Source organism: Xenopus laevis, chromosome 4L (assembly GCF_017654675.1).
Source record: "Xenopus laevis strain J_2021 chromosome 4L, Xenopus_laevis_v10.1, whole genome shotgun sequence".
NCBI lineage: Eukaryota > Metazoa > Chordata > Amphibia > Anura > Pipidae > Xenopus > Xenopus laevis.
This window is the reverse complement of record NC_054377.1, coordinates 20,100,256-20,121,125: the sequence shown is the minus strand read 5'-3', so window position 1 is coordinate 20,121,125 and position 20,870 is coordinate 20,100,256. Positions and strand designations below refer to the sequence as shown.

The 20,870-nt window shown below is 36.3% G+C and overlaps 1 protein-coding gene across 1 annotated transcript in view; it reads right to left on the bottom strand.

Annotated features, from left to right (window-relative positions):
- Window positions 1–20,870, bottom strand: part of LOC108704984 (mucin-5AC-like) — a 39,875-nt gene that overhangs the window by 12,833 nt on the left and 6,172 nt on the right. Inside the window, exons 10-25 of the mRNA XM_041589597.1 lie at window positions 20,473–20,599; window positions 18,986–19,238; window positions 17,516–17,568; window positions 16,437–16,537; window positions 15,878–16,029; window positions 14,438–14,576; window positions 13,646–13,753; window positions 12,572–12,751; window positions 11,766–12,005; window positions 10,532–10,688; window positions 10,098–10,226; window positions 9,336–9,486; window positions 8,094–8,134; window positions 7,520–7,708; window positions 2,995–7,257; window positions 1,307–2,128 (exon numbers count right to left, since the gene is read on the bottom strand). Of these exons, the coding sequence (XP_041445531.1) occupies window positions 1,307–2,128; window positions 2,995–7,257; window positions 7,520–7,708; window positions 8,094–8,134; window positions 9,336–9,486; window positions 10,098–10,226; window positions 10,532–10,688; window positions 11,766–12,005; window positions 12,572–12,751; window positions 13,646–13,753; window positions 14,438–14,576; window positions 15,878–16,029; window positions 16,437–16,537; window positions 17,516–17,568; window positions 18,986–19,238; window positions 20,473–20,599 (7,105 nt within the window). The remainder of the gene's footprint in view (window positions 1–1,306; window positions 2,129–2,994; window positions 7,258–7,519; window positions 7,709–8,093; window positions 8,135–9,335; window positions 9,487–10,097; window positions 10,227–10,531; window positions 10,689–11,765; window positions 12,006–12,571; window positions 12,752–13,645; window positions 13,754–14,437; window positions 14,577–15,877; window positions 16,030–16,436; window positions 16,538–17,515; window positions 17,569–18,985; window positions 19,239–20,472; window positions 20,600–20,870) is intronic.

Here is a 20,870-nt window from a genome sequence, read left to right as displayed (position 1 = left end):
ATTTGTCTGCCATTAGTAGCAGAGTTTCACTGGGGTGCAGTTGCTTGTTGGTTGAGCACTTGCACCCCTTAGGAATTGCATCCTGGGAAACAGAAAATTACCACAGTGACTCATTAATCAAAAATAAATACTGAGCCAAAGTATCTCTGGAGAAAAGGACAGACTGAGATAAACATATATTTAAGATTATTGTTTCCGTTAGTTAAATCAATAATAAAAATACTAAAATGTATTTAAAATTGGAAGTTTCTCATAATAAATTGTTGAGCATAATACCAGGTATTCTAGATTTTTCAGTCTTCAAACTATAAAAGTAGAGTAATATAGAATATATCAGGCTATGCCAGATTCTGCAGTTACCTCTGTAACTATAAGAAATGTTGGAGGCCTACTATCCATTCATGTTTTATTTTTCCTGTTGTATTTTTCTAATGGAAGCAAATTATTCATCTTTCCCTTTTACATTTTGTTTGTGTAGAACATAGAGGATGCAAGATTTGAAAACTATCTGCACAGCGTGTGGTAATTTGAAACACACAATGTTCAGCAATTTGTCTTTAAAGACCTAGCATTCTTTTTTACAATTTCCTAATTCTCCTAAAAATTTAGAAATGTACTGTATGTTTAAAATGCACCAGAAAAGAGTACAAGTTAAAGTTGCCATAATAAGCAGGATAGTGCGTTAATACAGGAATGGGATCTGTTTGACGGAAACCCATTATACAGAAAGATCCAAATTATGTAAAGGCTGTCTCCCATAGACTGAATTTTATCATAATAATCCAAATTTCGAAACATTATTTCCTTTTAATCTGTTACAATAAAACAGTACCTTGTACTTGATCAAAACTAAGATATAATATATCCTTATTGGATGCAAAACCAGCCTATTGGGTTTATTTAATGTTTACATGATTATATAGTAGATCAAAATTACAGACAGATCCATTATCGGGAAAACCCCAGCATTCTGAGTAACAGGTTCCATACCTGTATAACCATTGTTCATTGTACCAGCCCTGATCTGGTTCTCCTGATCCTTAAGAACTGCTCTTTAGGACTGTTCCTAATGCAACTCTTATGATGGCCACTTTGAATGAGCAACAGGCCATTTTTATTGGTTATGTTACCGTACAGTTTATTCTCTATTACACTATTAAAAGCAGTTAAGATCCAAGTAATTAATACTAAACTATTATTTTTACCTACTTCCTCCATCAGGGTTCCAATCATTATAATCATACTTGTGCCATACCTGTATAATGATAATTGTATTATGATATTAAACGCATATAAACAAACTTACCACTGGTATATAAGGTTGTCTGTACTTGGCAATAACATCTTGTTGATGTGGTGATTGTTGAAACTGTGGTTGTTGGAGTTAAGGATGTTGTGGGTTCTGATTTTGTGGTCTCTGTACTTGTAGTTGAGATGGTTGTAGATAATGTAGTTGTAGTAGGTGTAGATGATGTGGATGTTGTAGTCATTGATGTAGTAGGCACTGTAGAAGTAGTTGTCCCAGATGTTGATGTGATAGTGACATAGGTGGAAGTTGTGTGAGTTGTTGATGTAGATGATGTTGTTGTTGCTGTGGTTGTTGGATAACTAGTTGTTGGACTTGTTGTTGAACTTGTTAGATGGCTTGTGGTTGTTGCTGTTGTTGGAATTGTTGTAGTTGTTGGAGGTCTTGTGGTTGAGGTTGTTGTTGGACTGCTTGTGGTTGTTGTGGTTGCCATTGAACAAGTGGTTGTCTCTACAACTGTTTCTGTTGTTTCTAAAGGTGTTTCTGTCTTTGCTTCTATAACAGTAGTACCATTGCAGCAATGAACTTGGATTTCATAGTTGTTACATTGTTTAATGTTCTCGCTGTTCAGGCAAATCAAACCTATATCTTTGTTGCATGTTATATTTTGTCTTAAATCATCCAGTGAATCATTGGGGGAAGCTTTGGCTCTGCAGTCAACACTTACAACATTCATGGTCTCATTACAAATGGAAATTCCATTTCTTCTGATATTATCAAAAGATTCATCATCTCCAGTTCCACCATTTTCTGGATGGCTTACATCAATCCATGGGGTCACAGTACAGAATGGGACAAGACGAGGAGAAGGAGTAGTACAAGCTGCAAAATAAGCAGAATGAATTGCTTTTATAATGCCATGCTATCTTTTAAATGTTATAATATGTCCTTATTATATACTATATAGCAAAACATTATTTAAGTAAGTAATATCAAATATATATATATATATATATATATATATATATATATATATATATATATATATATATATATATAATACACAAAAGCCATGAATATCCTGTAAATTATATCCTTATAAACGGTGAGTAGTGATGTCATCAGTTATAAACGGTGAGTAGTGATGTCATTTCTGTCACATGACTCACTAAATTTTGTGTATTATAATAAATAAAGTACCCCCAGTTGTAAAATATGAGGATATTAGAAGTTACCTCGGAGTTCCATGACCTGTATAAAAACACTCGGCCTTCGGCCTCGTGTTTTTATATGGTCATGAAACTCCTCGGTAACTTATAATATCCTTATATTTTACAAGAGGGGGTACTTTATTCACTATATATCCACACTCGTCCGCACTCGTCGTTAAAAGCTGAACTCGGGTGCTGTGTGTAGATCGTAGAATCCAAAAGTCCAAAAGTTTACACGCACACCAATGTTGATATAAATGTTACTTTATTAGGAAGTCATTAATTATATTGCATCAACGTTTCGGTTCGGAATCTAGAACCTTTCTCAAAAGCATCTTGAGAAAGGTTCTAGATTCCGAACCGAAACGTTGATGCAATATAATTAATGACTTCCTAATAAAGTAACATTTATATCAACATCGGTGTGCGTGTAAACTTTTGGACTTTTATATTTATATATATATATATATATATATATATATATATTATACTGTAGCACAATATAAATTCACATTAAAATTATTTATAGGACTTTACCATGTGTTCTGGTAGATGTTACTGTAGTAACACTGGTTGTAGTCTCTGTAGTGGATGTAGATGTTGCAGTGCTTGTGGCTGTTGTTGGACTTGTAGTTGTTGGGTGGGTTGTTGTAGTTGTAGGATGGGTTGTTGTTGTAGAATGGCTAGTGGTTGTAGTTGGAGGGCTTGTGGTTGTAGTTGGGGGGCTTGTGGTTGTTGTTGGACTTGTAGTTGTTGGATGGGTTGTTGTTGTAGTTGTTGGATGGGATGTGGTTGTTGTTGAAATGCTAGTACTTGTAGTTGTTGGGTGGGTTGTGGATGTTATTGTTGTTGTTGAATGGCTAATGGTTGTAGTTGGAGGGCTTGTGGTTGTTGTTGGACTTGTAGTTGTTGAAAGGGTTGCTGTAGTTGTTGGATGGCTTGTGCTTGTTGTTGTTGAATGGCTAGTGGTTGTAGTTGGAGGGCTTGTGGTTGTAGTTGGGGGGCTTGTGGTTGTTGTTGGACTTGTAGTTGTTGGATGGGTTGTTGTTGTAGTTGTTGGATGGGATGTGGTTGTTGTTGAAATGCTAGTACTTGTAGTTGTTGGGTGGGTTGTGGATGTTATTGTTGTTGTTGAATGGCTAATGGTTGTAGTTGGAGGGCTTGTGGTTGTTGTTGGACTTGTAGTTGTTGAAAGGGTTGCTGTAGTTGTTGGATGGCTTGTGCTTGTTGTTGAATGGCTAGTGGTTGTAGTTGGAGGGCTTGTGGTTGTTGTTGTTGTTGTAGTTGTTGGATGAGTTGTAGTTGTTTGATAGGTTGTGGTCGTTGTTGAATGGCTAGTGGTTGTAGTTGGAGGGCTTGTGGTTGTTGTTAGACTTGTAGTTGTTGGATGGGTTGTTGTTGTAGTTGTTGAATGGGTTGTGGTTGTAGTTGGAGGGCTTGTGGTTGTTGTTGGACTTGTAGTTGTTGGATGGGTAGTTGAAGTTGTTGGGAGGGTTGTGGTTGTTGTTGTTGAATGGCTAGTGGTTGTAGTTGGAGGGCTTGTGGTTGTTGTTGTTGTAGTTGTTGGATGGGTTGTGGTTGTTGTTGAATGGCTAGTGGTTGTAGTTGGAGGGCTTGTAGTTGTTGTTGGACTTGTAGTTGTTGTTGTTGTAGTTGTTGGATGGGTTGTGGTTGTAGTTGGAGGCCTTGTGGTTGTTGTTGGACTTGTAGTTGTTAGATGGGTTGTTGTTGAATATCTAGTGGTTGTAGTTGGAGGGCTTGTGGTTGTTGTTGGACTTGTAGTTGTTGTAGTTGTTGGATGGGTTGTGGTTGTAGTTGGAGGGCTTGTGGTTGTTGTTGGATTTGTAGTTGTTGGATGGGTTGTTGTCGTTGTTGGGAGGGTTGTGGTTGTTGTTGTTGAATGGCTAGTGGTTGTAGTTGGAGGGCTTGTGGTTGTTGTTGTTGTTGGACTTGTAGTTGTTGGATGAGTTGTTGTTGTAGTTGTTGGATGGGTTGTTGTTGAATGGCTAGTTGTTGGGCTTGTGGTTGTTGTTGGACTTGTAGTTGTTGGATAGGTTGTGGTTGTTGTTGAATGGCTAGTGGTTGTAGTTGGAGGGCTTGTGGTTGTTGTTAGACTTGTAGTTGTTGGATGGGTTGTTGTTGTAGTTGTTGGATGGGTTGTGGTTGTAGTTGGAGGGCTTGTGGTTGTTGTTGGACTTGTAGTTGTTGGATGGGTTGTTGAAGTTGTTGGGAGGGTTGTGGTTGTTGTTGAATGGCTAGTGGTTGTAGTTGGAGGGCTTGTGGTTGTTGTTGGACTTGTAGTTGTTGTTGTAGTTGTTGGATGGGTTGTGGTTGTAGTTGGAGGGCTTGTGGTTGTTGTTGGACTTGTAGTTGTTAGATGGGTTGTTGTTGTTGAATGGCCAGTGGTTGTAGTTGGAGGGCTTGTGGTTGTTGTTGGACTTGTAGTTATTGTAGTTGTTGGATGGGTTGTGGTTGTGCTTGGAGGGCTTGTGGTTGTTGTTGGATGGGTTGTTGTCGTTGTTGGGAGGGTTGTGGTTGTTGTTGTTGTATAGCTACTGGTTGTAGTTGGAGGGCTTGTGGTTGTTGTTGTTGTTGGACTTGTAGTTGTTGGATGAGTTGTTGTTGTAGTTGTTGGATGGGTTGTTGTTGAATGGCTAGTTGTTGTAGTTGAAGGGCTTGTGGTTGTTGTTGGACTTGTAGTTGTTGGATGGGTTGTTGTAGTTGTTGAATGGCTAGTGGTTGTAGTTGGAGAGCTTGTGGTTGTTGTTGAACTTGTAGTTGTTGGATGGGTTGTTGTCGTTGTTGGGAGGGTTGTGGTTGTTGTTGAATGGCTAGTGGTTGTAGTTGGAGGGCTTGTTGTTGTTGTTGTTGGACTTGTAGTTGTTGGATGAGTTGTTGTTGTAGTTGTTGGATGGGTTGTTGTTGAATGGCTAGTTGTTGTAGTTGAAGGGCTTGTGGTTGTTGTTGGACTTGTAGTTGTTGTTGTAGTTGTTGGATGGGTTGTGGTTGTTGTTGAATGGCTAGTGGTTGTAGTTGGAGGGCTTGTGGTTGTTGTTGGACTTGTAGTTGTCGTTGTAGTTGTTGGATGGGTTGTGGTTGTTGTTGGAGGGCTTGTGGTTGTTGTTGGACTTGTAGTTGTTAGATGGGTTGTTGTTGTTGAATGGCTAGTTGTTGTAGTTGGAGGGCTTGTGGTTGTTGTTGGACTTGTAGTTGTTGGATGGGTTGTTGTAGTTGTTGAATGGCTAGTGGTTGTAGTTGGAGGGCTTGTGGTTGTTGTTGTTGGACTTGTAGTTGTTGAATGGGTTGTGGTTGTTGTTGAATGGCTAGTGGTTGTAGTTGGAGGGCTTGTGGTTGTTGTTGGACTTGTAGTTGTTGAAGGAGTTGTTGTTGTAGTTGTTGGATGGCTAGTGGTTGTAGTTGGAGGGCTTGTGGTTGTTGTTGGACTTGTAGTTGTCGTTGTAGTTGTTGGATGGGTTGTGGTTGTTGTTGGAGGGCTTGTGGTTGTTGTTGGACTTGTAGTTGTTAGATGGGTTGTTGTTGTTGAATGGCTAGTTGTTGTAGTTGGAGGGCTTGTGGTTGTTGTTGGACTTGTAGTTGTTGGATGGGTTGTTGTAGTTGTTGAATGGCTAGTGGTTGTAGTTGGAGGGCTTGTGGTTGTTGTTGTTGGACGTGTAGTTGTTGGATGGGTTGTGGTTGTTGTTGTTGAATGGCTAGTGGTTGTAGTTGGAGGGCTTGTGGTTGTTGTTGGACTTGTAGTTGTTGGACTGGTTGTTGTTGTAGTTGTTGGATGGGTTGTGGTTGTTGTTGAATGGCTAGTGGTTGTAGTTGGAGGGCTTGTGGTTGTTGTTGGACTTGTAGTTGTTGTATGGGTTGTTGTAGTTGTTGGATGGGTTGTTGTGGTTGTTGTTGAATGGCTAGTGGTTGTAGTTGGAGGGCTTGTGGTTGTTGTTGGACTTGTAGTTGTTGGACTGGTTGTTGTTGTAGTTGTTGGATGGGTTGTTGTGGTTGTTGTTGTTGAATGGCTAGTGGTTGTAGTTGGAGGGCTTGTGGTGGTTGTCGGACTTGTAGTTGTTGGAATAGTAGTTGTTGTAGTTGTTGGATGGGTTGTTGTGCTTGTTGTTGAATGGCTAGTGGTTGTAGTTGGAGGGCTTGTGGTTGTAGTTGGAGGGCTTGTGGTTGTTGGACTTGTAGTTGTTGGATGAGTTATTGTTGTAGTTGTTGGATGAGTTGTGGTTGTTGTTGAATGGCTTGTTGTTGTCGTTGTTGGCTGGCTTGTGGTGGTTGTTGGAGATGTTGTTGTTGTTGGGTTTGTTGTAGAGGTTGTTGTTGGACTGCTTGTAGTAGTTGTTGTACGCATTGAACAAGTAGTTGAAACTATAGGTGTTCTTGTAGTTGGTTCTAATACTCTATTTGGGCTGCAGCATTGGATTTGGATTTCATAGTTGTTGCATTGAGGGTAGTTCTTGATGTTCAGGCAAATCAAACCTACATCTTTGTTACATGTTATGGTTTGTTTTAAGTCTCTCAATGAAGTAGTGAGAAAATCTTTGGTTCTGCATTGAACACTCATAATAGTCATTGTCTCATTACAAATGGAAATTCCATGTCTTCTGATATTATCAAAAGATTCATCATCTCCGGTTCCACCATTTTCTGGATAGCTTACATCAATCCATGGGGTCAACGTACAGAATGGAGTTGCAGAGGGAACAGTATCAGGATTAGTGTAGGGAGGAGCATCATTTGAAGTGTCAGGGTGACCATCAGGAGAAGTGTATGGAGTCGGGTAGGAGAAACAATCTGCAAAATGAGCAGAATGAGCTGCCTTTTGAACATAACATGCTATTTTATAAATGCATATACTGTATATGTCTTTTATGCATATAGTATATTAACATTTTGGCCTTAAGATAGATCAACTATTCTGATTAACAAAGTAGCATCAATCTAAGTGGTTGCTCATATTAAACAAGTTTGTATGAGATGTTCCTCATACAGTATTTACAGTTGATTTTGCCTTAATTTATTACACATATATTAAAAGAGATAGACAGGATTTTACCTGGTGGTAAGGATGTTACTGTAGTAATACTTGTGGTGGTCACTGGAGTTGATGTGCAAGGTGAATCTGTAGTGTATCTTGTGATTGTTCCATTCTCACATATGGCATGGAAACTTCCTCCAAGTCCATCACTAGTACAGTAGATTGGTTGTGATGTTGTATACAATGTTGTATCATACTCGCAACAGCCTGTGGAAATTGTAGTTTAAAATTGTCCAGTGTTTTGTGTAATTACATTTAGTTATAGTTGGCAGATTAATTACAGCTCATTGACCTTTTCATCTAATCTTGTCCTTTTTCCTGGGCTGCACTAATTTCCTGCACTACTTCTTATATACTAATACTATAATGTAAGGAGTGCATTATTTCTACTCACGCACAAGTTTTAATAATTAGTGTAATGCAAATTATATTATAAGACAGCAATTATAATAGATATGATTCTTCAACTGCAATGGGAACGTTAATGCTTTGTGATGGTTTTTGAAACCTAACATTTTGCAATGCAAAATGATGAGAGAATGTAAGAGATCATGCTGCAATATATTTAGATGATGATTTAGCAGAAATATACCTGTATCAGCAAAGCATTGTCTTCCTCCTCTGGTGCAAACACTAAAACAAAAAGAAAAGAAATGTGATGTATGATCCTATTGTACTATGTAGTATTCACAAAGTCACCGTATAGTTCTATCTTTAACAATTCTTATCTAGTAGAAGTAATTCTAGAGCAACTGGTCTTGCGGTGTAATTATTGAAGACGTCTCACTGCTCATCTGAGCAGCTTCTTCAGATCGAGCTGCTCAGATGAGTAATGAAATGTCTTAAATCATTACACAGCAAGTCCAGTTGCTCTAGATTTACTTCTACTAGATAAACCATGATCTGGATGAATGAAAACCTTCAGAGACAATAATAATTCTAGAAAATGTATCCATCTGGCTCCTTTCTCACCTGTCATTGTTTTGTAGTGATGAAGCCTCCCTAGAAGCATACATTGGCACATAATTCCCTATCCAGAAATAAGTCCCTTGTCTCACCCCTAGCAGCCTCCTGTGTTGCTAAATTAACTATAGACAGCCCTCTGTCTATGTTATATGTAAGCGAATCCAAACTGAATTTCCAAACATCAGTTCACAGTTCTTAGAACGGAATGCTTTGGAGCAGGGGTAAATGGCTAAAGTAACTCAAAAAGAGGGCAAAGGGGGTGAAAGGAATAAACCAAAACCTAAAGGGATTGGGGAAGTGGGAATGGGCAGGACAAGAAGGGTAAACATTTAGGAGCAGGTAAAGATTTAACAACTGATGGTGATATATACATGGAAATAACATACAAAAAGAAAATGGGATACAACAGAAAAAATCAATCTGGAGGATTAAAAGAAAAAGTAGAAAGGATAGAAAAAGGAACACCACGAGAGAAAAAGTTTAAAATCCAAAAAATGATATGATATCAAAGGACACTTAAAGAGTGGAATATTGTAAAAATAGCAAGGATTGAAGGAATTCAGTGGAACTGGAAAAAGTCTGGAAAGTCTAAATCCATAGGAAGAAAAAAAGAAAAGATGTGGTATACTACATATGTCCTTTTATTACATGAATTTTACCTGCCCCATACATTTTCACAGTTACATACCTACAGAACCACAAGTTTTCTTTCCTGACTAAACTAAATTAGATTTCTACCTTATAAAACGTAATTATGTTTCTTAAATGTAAAATATATTTTTGGAGATTGTATATCTCAATATTCAATTAACGCTCAACACTATATTTTATATACATACAGTACATGAAGCACCAAGTTGTTTCTTACCAAATTGTACAGTTAGCATCCTCTGGCTCTCTGGGCATCACTTGACCAAACAAGAAATTTCTGCCTTTACTATCAAAACAGCAAGATCTCACACAGCTCATCCTTTCCTCATCAAAGTAAGGTCTGTCAGGTGGACATACTGGGTAACAACCTATATAGGTATAAAGTTGTTAACGTACATGCTTGGTAGTTACTGATGACACATATGACAAAGTCACACACCTTCATCTAGAAAGATGACTTAGATGGGCCATTTTGTTCCAACCTATAGCTCAATTTAAACATAAAGCGAATAATCACCCTCTTTTAAAATATAAGGATATAGATGGTCCTGAAGAGTTCCATGCTCCAGTTTAAAGAATTGTAAAATGTCTTCTAATAGCCTCATATTTTAAAGTAGTGGTATCCCCATATATAATAAAAGGCACAAAGATTATCTTGGGGCAGTAACTCATAGCAACCAAGAAGATGTTTTTGTTTAAACTGGTAGGTGATACAGTATGAACAGTCTGGGGAAAAACAAGAAAGATAACCAATACAGTAATTATGTTGCTAGCAAACAGTTAGATGAATTATGTTTGCAAATGTGTGAAAAATATGCTCATTATAATCAGATATTATCATGTAAAACCTGACTACAAGTCTACAACTTCCAGCTACATTTACAAAATAGGTTACAAGGTTTTGGTTTTGCACAGTAAACTGGGTCACGAATCCCATGCAGTGTAAAAACCTAATAGCTTGTTGATTTTAATTTAGTACCTTCTAAGCCCATGAGCTTGTAATAGCATAATCCAGTGGGGTTCCTACAAGTCTTCATGCATGGTGCACCACATGCTTTGTAGTGCCATTCGCACTGTCCCTCAAGGTTGTAGTAGTCACAGAATAAAGCTATTTTGGGGATAAATACAATCTGTCAATAGGTTTGGCATAAGCAATTAAACTGCATTTTAATAAACATAAAGTAACCAGTTATTTTTTTTTTTATTGCTGCAAAACTGATATGCTAAGACCAATCACATATAGGCCAATACCTTTTGTGAAATAACTTAATGTTATAACATAATGCATTTAATGCAATTTTATTAAATTTTATAAGTGAATGCAATTGTATAAATTGAAAGAATGACTATACTTTTTATACATACACAAACACACCAGAGATTGATATCTATGCTACATAAACATGTACTTACGACAGAAATCTGGGGTTCTCCAGCTGACGCATGATCCAGCCTCACTGCAAGCTTGGGCATATGCAGCAATGGCAGTACAGAGACACTCACAATCTCCACCAGTATCACAAGCGCAAGCATCATTAATACATGTGCTATAATATGGATTTGGGTTCACCTGGTTTGTTGGGGGAAATAAGACATTTTGTAAAGTATTTACAATAAATTAAGTCAAATCCATATGAATAAAAATGCAATTGTGAATGATAAATGGGTATGGTTGAAGTGTGTATATTTATATAATACACAAAAGCCTTGAATATCCTGTAAATTATATCCTTATAAACGGTGAGTTCTGATGTCATCAGTTATAAACGGTGAGTTCTGATGTCATTTCTGTCACATGACTCACTGAAACTTGTGTATTATAATAAATAAATTACCCCCAGTTGTAAAATATGAGGATATTAGAAGTTACCTCGGAGTTCCATGACCTGTATAAAAACATCTTCGGCCTCGTGTTTTTATATGGTCATGAAACTCTCGGTAACTTATAATATCCTTATATTTTACAATAGGGGGTACTTTATTCACTATATAATCTACAGTATGACTTTTTCCTATGGACCCCAACTGTAAATCATATCCTTATAAACAGTGTCGGACTGGGACACCAGGGGCCCACCAAAAAACCTTAGACCAGGGGCCCACCAAAAGTTTTTGGACATGGGGCCCACCCTCAGTACTATTTTCTTCCTCTCCTCACTCAACCAATATTCTCATAGTATTTTTTCTTTACATACTATCATGTATTATTCCAGCTATTTAGCCTCTTTGTTCTCATAGAGATATGGAATGGCCATGAAATAGGCCAAAAGTTTAGCAGCATGGGGGCCCACTGACACCTGGGCCACCAGGACTTTTCCTGGTATCCCGGTGGGCCAGTCCGACACTGCTTATAAACATCACTTTCCTACGTCAGTATGCGCCGTTTATTTGGGTCAGCACTTCCGCTACTGCTCGGCACTTCCATCTCCCTTCAGCTCTACCTCCACTCTTGCCCCCCTCCCATCTCACTGCCAGGCTCAGATCTTACACAGGCATGCAGCACAGAATGCTCCTCCTCTCTCACTCCTCAGATACGGCCCCTCATCGCTTCGACAACAGTAAGACTAATTAAACCAAAATTATGATAGTTTGCTACCCTATTCTTTTTAATTCTGTATTATTTTTTTAAATCTGTAGCTGAACTTACAACGGCATGACACGCTGCAAAGGTGGCACCAATGATGACGCTGCACTTTTTCTCTGCCCATGGCTTTCTGTATATGTTGGCTGCACAAGAATCCGCAATTGTTATAGGAGCTGGACAACTTGTGGATTGTTTCCAGCTGTCACCAAACTCTAGTACATCTGAAACAACTGATAGACTTCTGGTGGTGAAGTCATTTACAGAGTTTCCATCATAGTTGCCGCATAATCCACAAATTTTGCCCTGTAAAATTACATAATTAAATAGTTAATTTACGATACATCAAAACACAATAGTCTTCCAAATAATCCCCATATATACATACATAATGATGGGTAAATCTGCCTAAATATGCCTTTTCCCTTTGCTGAAAATTCGCAAAACTGAAAAGTTCAGTTCCTCAAGACTAAACGAGTAGTCTCATGTTCTTTATTCTTTAATATTTGAAAAAAGTTCCCCCACTATCTGTCTATTATGTCCTCTAATGTAGTTGAAAGCATAATCATGTCCCCTTGAAATCTACTTTTCTCCAGTGGAAAAAACTGCTTTAATAGTCCATACTTTTTACCAGCTTAATTGCACATCTCTGCACTCTTTCCATCTCATTAATATATTTCTGCATACTCAAGCCAAGACTTTACACAAATGTTATGTTGAAGCTCAATATTTCTCAATATTTTTTCAGTAACCTTCTGTATAGTGCTGTATCACATGCTTTAGAAAAATAGATTATGCATTTAAATACATCAATTAATGTACCATTAATGTATCATTATTCTTTAGAATAAATGTAAATATTTTGATCTTACCTTAAAATCTGGCTGAAGCTTAATATAAATACTTGTTTTCTTATCCCACACCAGAACTATTCCATTCAGAGTCTCAATCACCAAAAATATACCCATCTGGTGCACTTTGTATGGGACATAGGTTCCAGAACCTGTATCCTGCACTTCAAATTTTTCTTCAGAAAGTATGAGTAAATTATTCTGCCAAAAATATAAGAAAAAATAAAGTAAATTAATAAAAGATAAGAAAACATGGACAACTGACAGCTATGGGTAGAGTATACAAAATCAGAGATGCAAGGCCTGGCCAAGTCATTAGTGTGCCCTAAGCAGAGCAGTGTTGCCAAGCTGGCCTCCCCGAGTGTGCGAGCAGTCTTGTCAGTGTATGTGTGTGTGCTGGCGCTCACTTGGTAACTTCAGTAATACCCATCAGGAGGGAGTGGCAGGAGTTCTGTGGGGGCCGGAAGGGGGAGGCAGGAGTTCCATGTAGCAAACCTTTTCAGGAACTGCCAGGGATACCCATGCTTGGTGCCCCTTTATGTTTGCAGCCTATGCTTGTACCTCTTCTGCCTACCCTTTGTTCAGGAGGTGCAGAGATGCCACCTCTTGGGGACTTTGTATTTATGCTTTTTTATAAAAAAATACTATACTACTTTTTTTTAAAAAAAAAAATTCTTTCCTTATCTAAAAATTTTAAATACAGTAATGTAATTTCCCTGAGAATGTGTTCTCCTTCTTTTCTGATTTCAAAGAGTGTCCTCACTATAGAATAGTGTTTGAATGTTAAATAGTATAGTAATATTCTGCCAAATTATAGTTCAATGTGAACAATTCTTTTCTTAAAAAAATCTTTAAATATGTTTATAATGCAATTCTATATTTTAACTCAAAATTGCTTAGTTATGGATACAACTAGGGTGCACATTTCTTCTTTTTTGCCAGCAATGCTTTTTCACATTTTGTTTTTGGGCAAAATCACCATATTTTACGATATTAAGTTGTTCCCCAATGCATTTGTTTAAATACACCAAATAATTCCTTAACAAAGACATCAGCTGGTAATTTAATGAAAGATATATAAGAATTATGACTTACTCCAAGATAGAATCGAATGGATTTAGAACAAGTGGTTCCTGTGCTACCACATGGGATATTTTCAGTGATGATGCGGAAGGTACCATTATTGGCATCAGTACAATAATCCTAATGTGAAAAGCATAACATACAGTAAAGTGTGAGGAAGAATATCACTGATAAAATTGCACTGTACTTAACATATCATTTCTCATAAATCTTGAATATTTTGCTTATATAGTACTACATTTAGGGGGTTATTTATCAAAATCTTCATTTTTCTCATGTTTTAGCATTCGAACTTTAATAAAGGTTGTAAGTTATAGAACACCTTGTAGTTTGACTGCCCTGGTAAAATAGGAGGCCTAAACAAAAATATAAGTATTTAAAAAGTAACAATAAGGATTAAGCTTCACAGATCACATAAAAGCTGGAAATAAGCAGAAGAGTTACTATTTAAAAAAAAGATGAATAATAAAAAAAAGGATATTTATGTTTGCCATCTTTTTTGTGCTTTTCATACAATAATACAATTCCAGCAATTATCTTCTTGAAGCACAAATTAAAACACTTTGTTGCTTTTAACTAGTGATGGGTGAATTAGGTGCGTTTCCTGTGAAATTTGGAAAACAGCAAAAAATTTGCAAAATGGCGCCGGCGTCTCGTTTTTGACTGGGTTTTTTTATGACGCCGGCGAATTTTCCCTGCGAATTTTCTCGGCGGTTTCCCGAATAAATTCGCCCATTGCTACTTTGAACTGTGAGTGTGTAAATAATAGGGTTTCAACATCTATAAAACAGAAGTGGGATTTACTTGAGCCAGGACGTATTGACAGTCTCCACTGAAACCATATCTGTTGTTATCAAATGTGTAATAGTGGCCATCTCCATACACAGCGCAGGTTGCCAAACAAGTCTCACCAGTGCAACTCCACATTCTGTTTCTACAGGTGCTGAGTAGAGGGAAATAAAAGAAAACATTTTTAGATATGTTAATGATATAGAGCATTTTCATTCTAGCTATAATTGTAATTTCTTCCACAATATATTATCTAAATACTATGGTCCCAACTAGGAAATGGTTTCAATGGCAAACCAAAAGATGTATAGTTTGGGAACAGAATAGAACATGGTGTGAATTTAAACTCAGTAAAACTCTACCATAAGGATTAACCTGCATTTTAGGTATTAGATGTCACTGAACCTCGAAACCAGATACCACTAAACATTTTAATTTGGAAATAATAATATTTGATAACCGCAAAAAGAACAAACACTTTAAAATAAATGGTCCCATTATTGTCTTCATCAACTAAACAAATTTAAGCTATACTGCCCCTTACATTTGCTTGTTCAAATTCACCAGTCTTAGATTTGTTTCCCCCTAACAAAACTATAAAGAGATGACATCGATTTTATTTTCCAGGTGGTTGATCTAAACTACATGGGATATTTTATCAAACTGTAACTATAATTATTGTTTGGTTAGAAAAAAAAAACACATTTCTAGAGTTATTGATTTCTTTTACACACTGGACCCATTTCCTGAAAATGTTAATAAATGTAAAAAGTAAACAAATGATCTGTTGGAAATCCTTCTAGCGTTAACAGTTCAAATTAAAGAAATATACCACTGAAGGTCTAATTCAGAAATCAATAAATTGTACGAGTTGTGATTTTTTTTGTGTCTAAAGGTTGCAGGGGCACTGAATGTTTCTGCACATAGTTTCTGTGCTATATAAATAACAGATGATACATTTTTAAAAAAAAAAAATCATTTTTTAACCTTTGATAAATTGACCACTTAGTTAAAAGTTTACAGTTGGAAATATAGAAACAAGATAGGAACAAAGGCACACTCCACTCAATGCTTCTGCAAAAAATGCCAAATCTTCTTTATTAAGGTGAGATCAAAGCAAATATTTTTTGGCCAAGCCCATTCATCAAGTGCTACACTTGATGAAGGGGCTTGGTCCCGAAATGTTTGCTGGGATCTCACCTTAATAAAGAAGATTTGGCATTTTTGCAGAAACATTGAGTGGAGTGTGCCTTTGTTCCTATCCTGTTTCTGTAGTAAGAAGGCTTGGAATTGCAGCAGAGCACACATAAAAATAAAAAACTTTTTTTTACTTGAAAAGCAAGGAAGAAGCTAGGATTGTGAGTATACAGTTGGCACCACATTCCTAATATGAAATAATTATAATAATCTTAATATGTACTGTATATGTTATTTGCTCATTAATGAGACAGTTACCATGTTTTGCATGAAACTCTAATGGTAGAACCCTCTGCATAGGCATCATTGTTGTACACGCAGGGGCACTGATCTTCTTTAATGCACCCGTCAGTTCCATTTGCTACATATCCATCAGGGCACATGCAGCCAGGCACACACTGAGCACTGTACTGTAAGGAACATTACAAAACGAACTAAGCAGACTGCTAATAAAAATGCACACACTGCAGCTATATCAGCATAAAATTAGTTACAGTTAAAATGCATAGTAAAAGGTTCGAAAAGACTGAAAATGGTTCCCTATATATCACTTTTAGGACAATAACACATAGGGTGATTTTGATGTATTGGTACACGTTTGACTTCTGCCAAAAATGTATCAAGTCAAATGATACTCCTATTGCTCTCTTCTTTATTCAAGTTCATGCCAGCTTACCCCCAAATATAAAAGAGCTATGGTACAAGGGAACATGTGGAAATTGTAGTTATATATATCGCAGCTGCTACCAAATATAATTCTTTTAAATGTAAGCCTATGTAACAATATTGACACATTTCATTCGATTATAGAACTTACACAGTTCATATCAAGAGTCTGGCAACTTTTCTCACATTCAACGCCAGTGGTACTTGCAGTTTGGTTAGCGCAGTCAAAGTAGACCTTAGGGGACTTACAAACTAAAAGAAAAAATGATTACATAAACAGTCAATATAAAACCATCTGCTCTGACATTACTGGTTTCCGCATGATCAGTGTTAGGGTCTCTAAAAGCTCTAGAATTTACTATCAAATGAAGTACCAGTGAATTACTTGTTAGTTTTCAAATTCCAATATTGTTTTGCAATCTCTACCATTTTTCCAAAAAAAAAAAAACGAAATCAGAAAAATCCAATCACATTTTGACAAAAACCTTGTTTTTAGTTCAATTACTTTTCAATTAATTGGTTTAAAAAACTTAAATAATGAAATAGCTAGGATATGAAAAGTCATATCCAATTGCCTTTTATAGAGGCTTCCATGGTTTTAGGATTTTCATTACAATTTTAAGGATTTTTTTCAATTAATAAATTGAATTTGACTTCTCCCTCAATACTCATTTGCCTCAGTTTAATAAATTTTTAATAGATTTTTAGGAGAATGAAGCAATTTACAACGATGAAATGAATTGCCAGTTGACCTGCTAGAGGTTTGTTTTCCTTCTTCTGTATCTGTTTATTTTTATTATGTGTTAATCATGAAGACATGTTTCTTTTATCAACTAAGTAGATTTGTCAAACTGAAACAAGAACAGACTTGTATTTGTTTTGCAGTACAAACAAACCTTTCTGAAAAAGCTCTCATAAAGCTAGTTTTTTATCCACTGGCTATCAGCATTTTCTCCATAAAGACACATTATATGCTAAACAAAATGCTTTTAAAATATTCAAAGCACACTAATACATTTTTAAATTTGTATAACAGTTTTATAACATTCAAGGAAATACTACTATTAATATTAAATCTGAAACATTTTGAACTAAGGATTCGCCATTAAAATTTTGTAATTTTAGCTCACCTATGGAAATATGAAAATATGAAAATAAAGAGTAATCACCTTATCACATTGAATGCAAAAAAATATTTTCTTAATGCTAGCCATAATTAAAATGGTTTACCTTTGGAAAGATTAAGGTGTCCAATGCAGTCTAGTTTTCCAAGGGAGCAGGTACTATATTAAACAAAATGCAAACTTACTAGACTACATAAAATAAAACCTTAAAGGGCCCCCCCATAAATATGATGTTCACATACACAATTCATAATGTAACTGTATAATGAATAATATAATGAAATGCAAATGTGTAAGCTTACTATTTTATTATTTATTATTTAATTTCCTCTTTAGTCCTGTCTGCCCTAACATAGTCATGTGCTGGACCACAAGTTTGAGTATCACCAATCCCATAGAAATCCAATTACATGATATTTGTCAGAAGTCAAGCAAAGAAATGGAGGGAATGTGGCTAGCTGACAACAGAGACTAGTGGTATTTCACAGGCACCAAGAAAAACTGTATGTTAAAAGAGAGCTAGAGAGCTTTGTGACACTAATATTTTTTATCCTTAATAGGGAGTCTATGTGACTGATTCCTGTGGATCAAGCCTGAGCCAAAGGGGCTTGCCCCAGTTCCAAGGGCACCCACAATGTACTATAAATGTATATATCGAAGATATATGTCCCAAGGCTCAATTCTCAGTTAAAGTAGAAAATGTATTACAAATCACATTTAAAATGGTACATAGCTTTGTGCCACTACCCAGAGGTTACAGCAGTGGGGAGCCCAGAGATGGAAAATTAGTGGGCCAAGAAAGAGATGGAACCTGTAGAGGAATGTTCTAGTTTTGGTGGATCATGTGAAGGGAATTGGTATAATTCATTAACCATTTATTTCTTGACAGGGTTCACCACTCAGGTGGCAATTTGGGACCCAGTAAATTTGGGACCCAGTAAACTTAGTAGTATTGGGCTGTATGATTACTGATGGGGTTCTTGTGTATTCCAGATTAGACATTCCTTTTGTATTTTATTAAATTATAATACACAAAAGCAATGAATATCTTGTAAATTATATCCTTATAAACTGTGATTTCTGATGTCATCAGTTATAAACTCACTGAAACTTGTGTATTATAATAAATAAAGTACCCAAAGTTGTAAAATATGAGGATATTAGAAGTTACCTCGGAGTTCCATGACCTGTATAAAAACACTTGGCCTTCGGCCTCGTGTTTTTATATGGTCATGAAACTCCTCGGTAACTTATAATATCCTTATATTTTACAAGAGGGTATACTTTATTCACTATATAGTGATCTTCTAAATGGATTATGTTAAGTTGTCATATCACACAAAAGGGTTTTCGTGTGTTTAATTAAAATTTTGTATATTACTGGGTCTAATATGTAATAGAATAATTAACACCTGTCACAATTATCCTGGAAAGAAGTTCTACTATTTGGGAAACTGGAAATAACGAATAAATATGTAGAAATAAAATATATCATTATTATTATAACATAAAATAATATTTGTGTTTCTGCTTGTGTTTAAGTTTGTTTGTTGTTATTTAAAAAGTGTTTACTTACCACAAGACTCCAAGTTCCCTAACTGATTCTCCTGATTTCAATATTTTGCCTCTAAAATAGCAGGGACATTGTTCACGAGGAACACAGTTGCCATACTCATTAAGGTAGGTACCCTCTGTACAAACACAGCCATCCACAGGCACAAAGTCGACATTGCAAGTGACATCAAGCTCACTGAGGGAACGGCAGGTAGCCTGGCAGGCTGTCACATTGTAGCTGTAACTCAGACTACTTGGGCATTTGGTGGCGGCATCTGATGTAAACAGTGGTATAGATTTAGAAACAGTTGTACTATTGTTAATTTTCCAAAGCTAAATTACATTATTTCATTTACTGAATGAGGCATGTTTACTTAATACAAAAAAATATGTAATACTAATATGATAGCAAGTAAAGACAGACTTCCTATCTATTAGCCCAAAGGTTGTAGAATAAGTGGGACTTCCAGCTCTGAATGGCAATAGGAATGATGAGACCACAGTGATGTCTCTTGTCTCAATTCCACCCATAAAGGGGCAAATTTACTAAAGGGTGAAGTGTGTTTTTCTAGCAAAATTTTGCCAAAATGATAATTCACAGGGACATCAGCAGTTTATCAAAGTGTGAACTCTCCAATCCGTTACCCTTTTCGTCAGAGTCTGTTTCGTCAGGTTATACCTGGCGATATTGATAAGATGAAGCTACATCCTGAACAATCTTAGGTCAGTGACATCATATCCTGTATGCCAAAAAAGACAAAACGCTGGCATTTTTCCATATTTTAATGTGGAATTATGTTTAAAAGTTGTAACCATTAAATATTTTTATTCTTACTTTTTTTATTTACCATATGACGCTCATGACACATTTGTTTTAGGGTGGGCTCAAGGCTAAGGCAATAGAAGATCTCTTTTGTCTTTATTTTGCTTCCTTGGACATTTTTAATAGTGAGTGGCCACTTCCAGCAATTTCACAAACCACTAATAAAGACATATATATGACCTATATGTACCTGTCATATTTAAATTGACGTAAGTGTAAGTATGTTAGTGAAGTTTCACACAGATGAAGTTTCACTGGTAAAAGTACGCCAGCATTTATTTGTCAAGAAGAAACTGTGCATTTTGATCAATACAGTACATGTATTTCTCTGCGAATTAACATCTGACGAAGTTGGGCAACGTATGGCGAGGCCTACCAAGGTGAAAATGTTCTCTTTAATAAATTTGCCCCATAGTGTGCAAAACCAAGCAATGCTGTCCTAGCACAATGAAGAAGGCACCATGGAGCAATTTTATAACAAATCAAGTGAATAAAACTGCTATTCTACTTAACAGTATATATAATGTCCAAGTTCTTTTTTGAGAAGAGATAACTTTTTTTCTAAACTATAGAAAAAAATATTAATATTCTAGGACAGTACAAAGACAAGTATATATGTTGTACAATAGCAACTAATACTCTTTTTGTTGTAATAATGAATGCTTAGTGCTATGCTAGAAACTTACCACAGTTAGTATCTCTCCATCCTGTTATGAGAACACCCATTCTAGCACAAGCATGCACGTAAGCTGAGAGAGCTGCACACATGTAGTCTTCACTATTAGCATAGTTGCAAGAGTCAAACATGCAGTTCTGGAGATATAGGACAAAAAAAATCCTCAGTCACATCTACCCAAGCAATATATGGAAGAGGTTAAATTTTGTTTTTTTTTACTATTTTTACGCAGTGCTGTAATACGATGCTGCACATCTGAAACAGACGTTTCTCTTTCTTACAATGGCCACATGAAATGTAAGGAATGAAGAGAAAGTTTTTTGTACAGTTATGGGACCTTTTATCCAGAATGTTTGTGATCTGTGGTTTTCCAGATAAGGGATTTTTCTGTAATTTGGACCACTATAC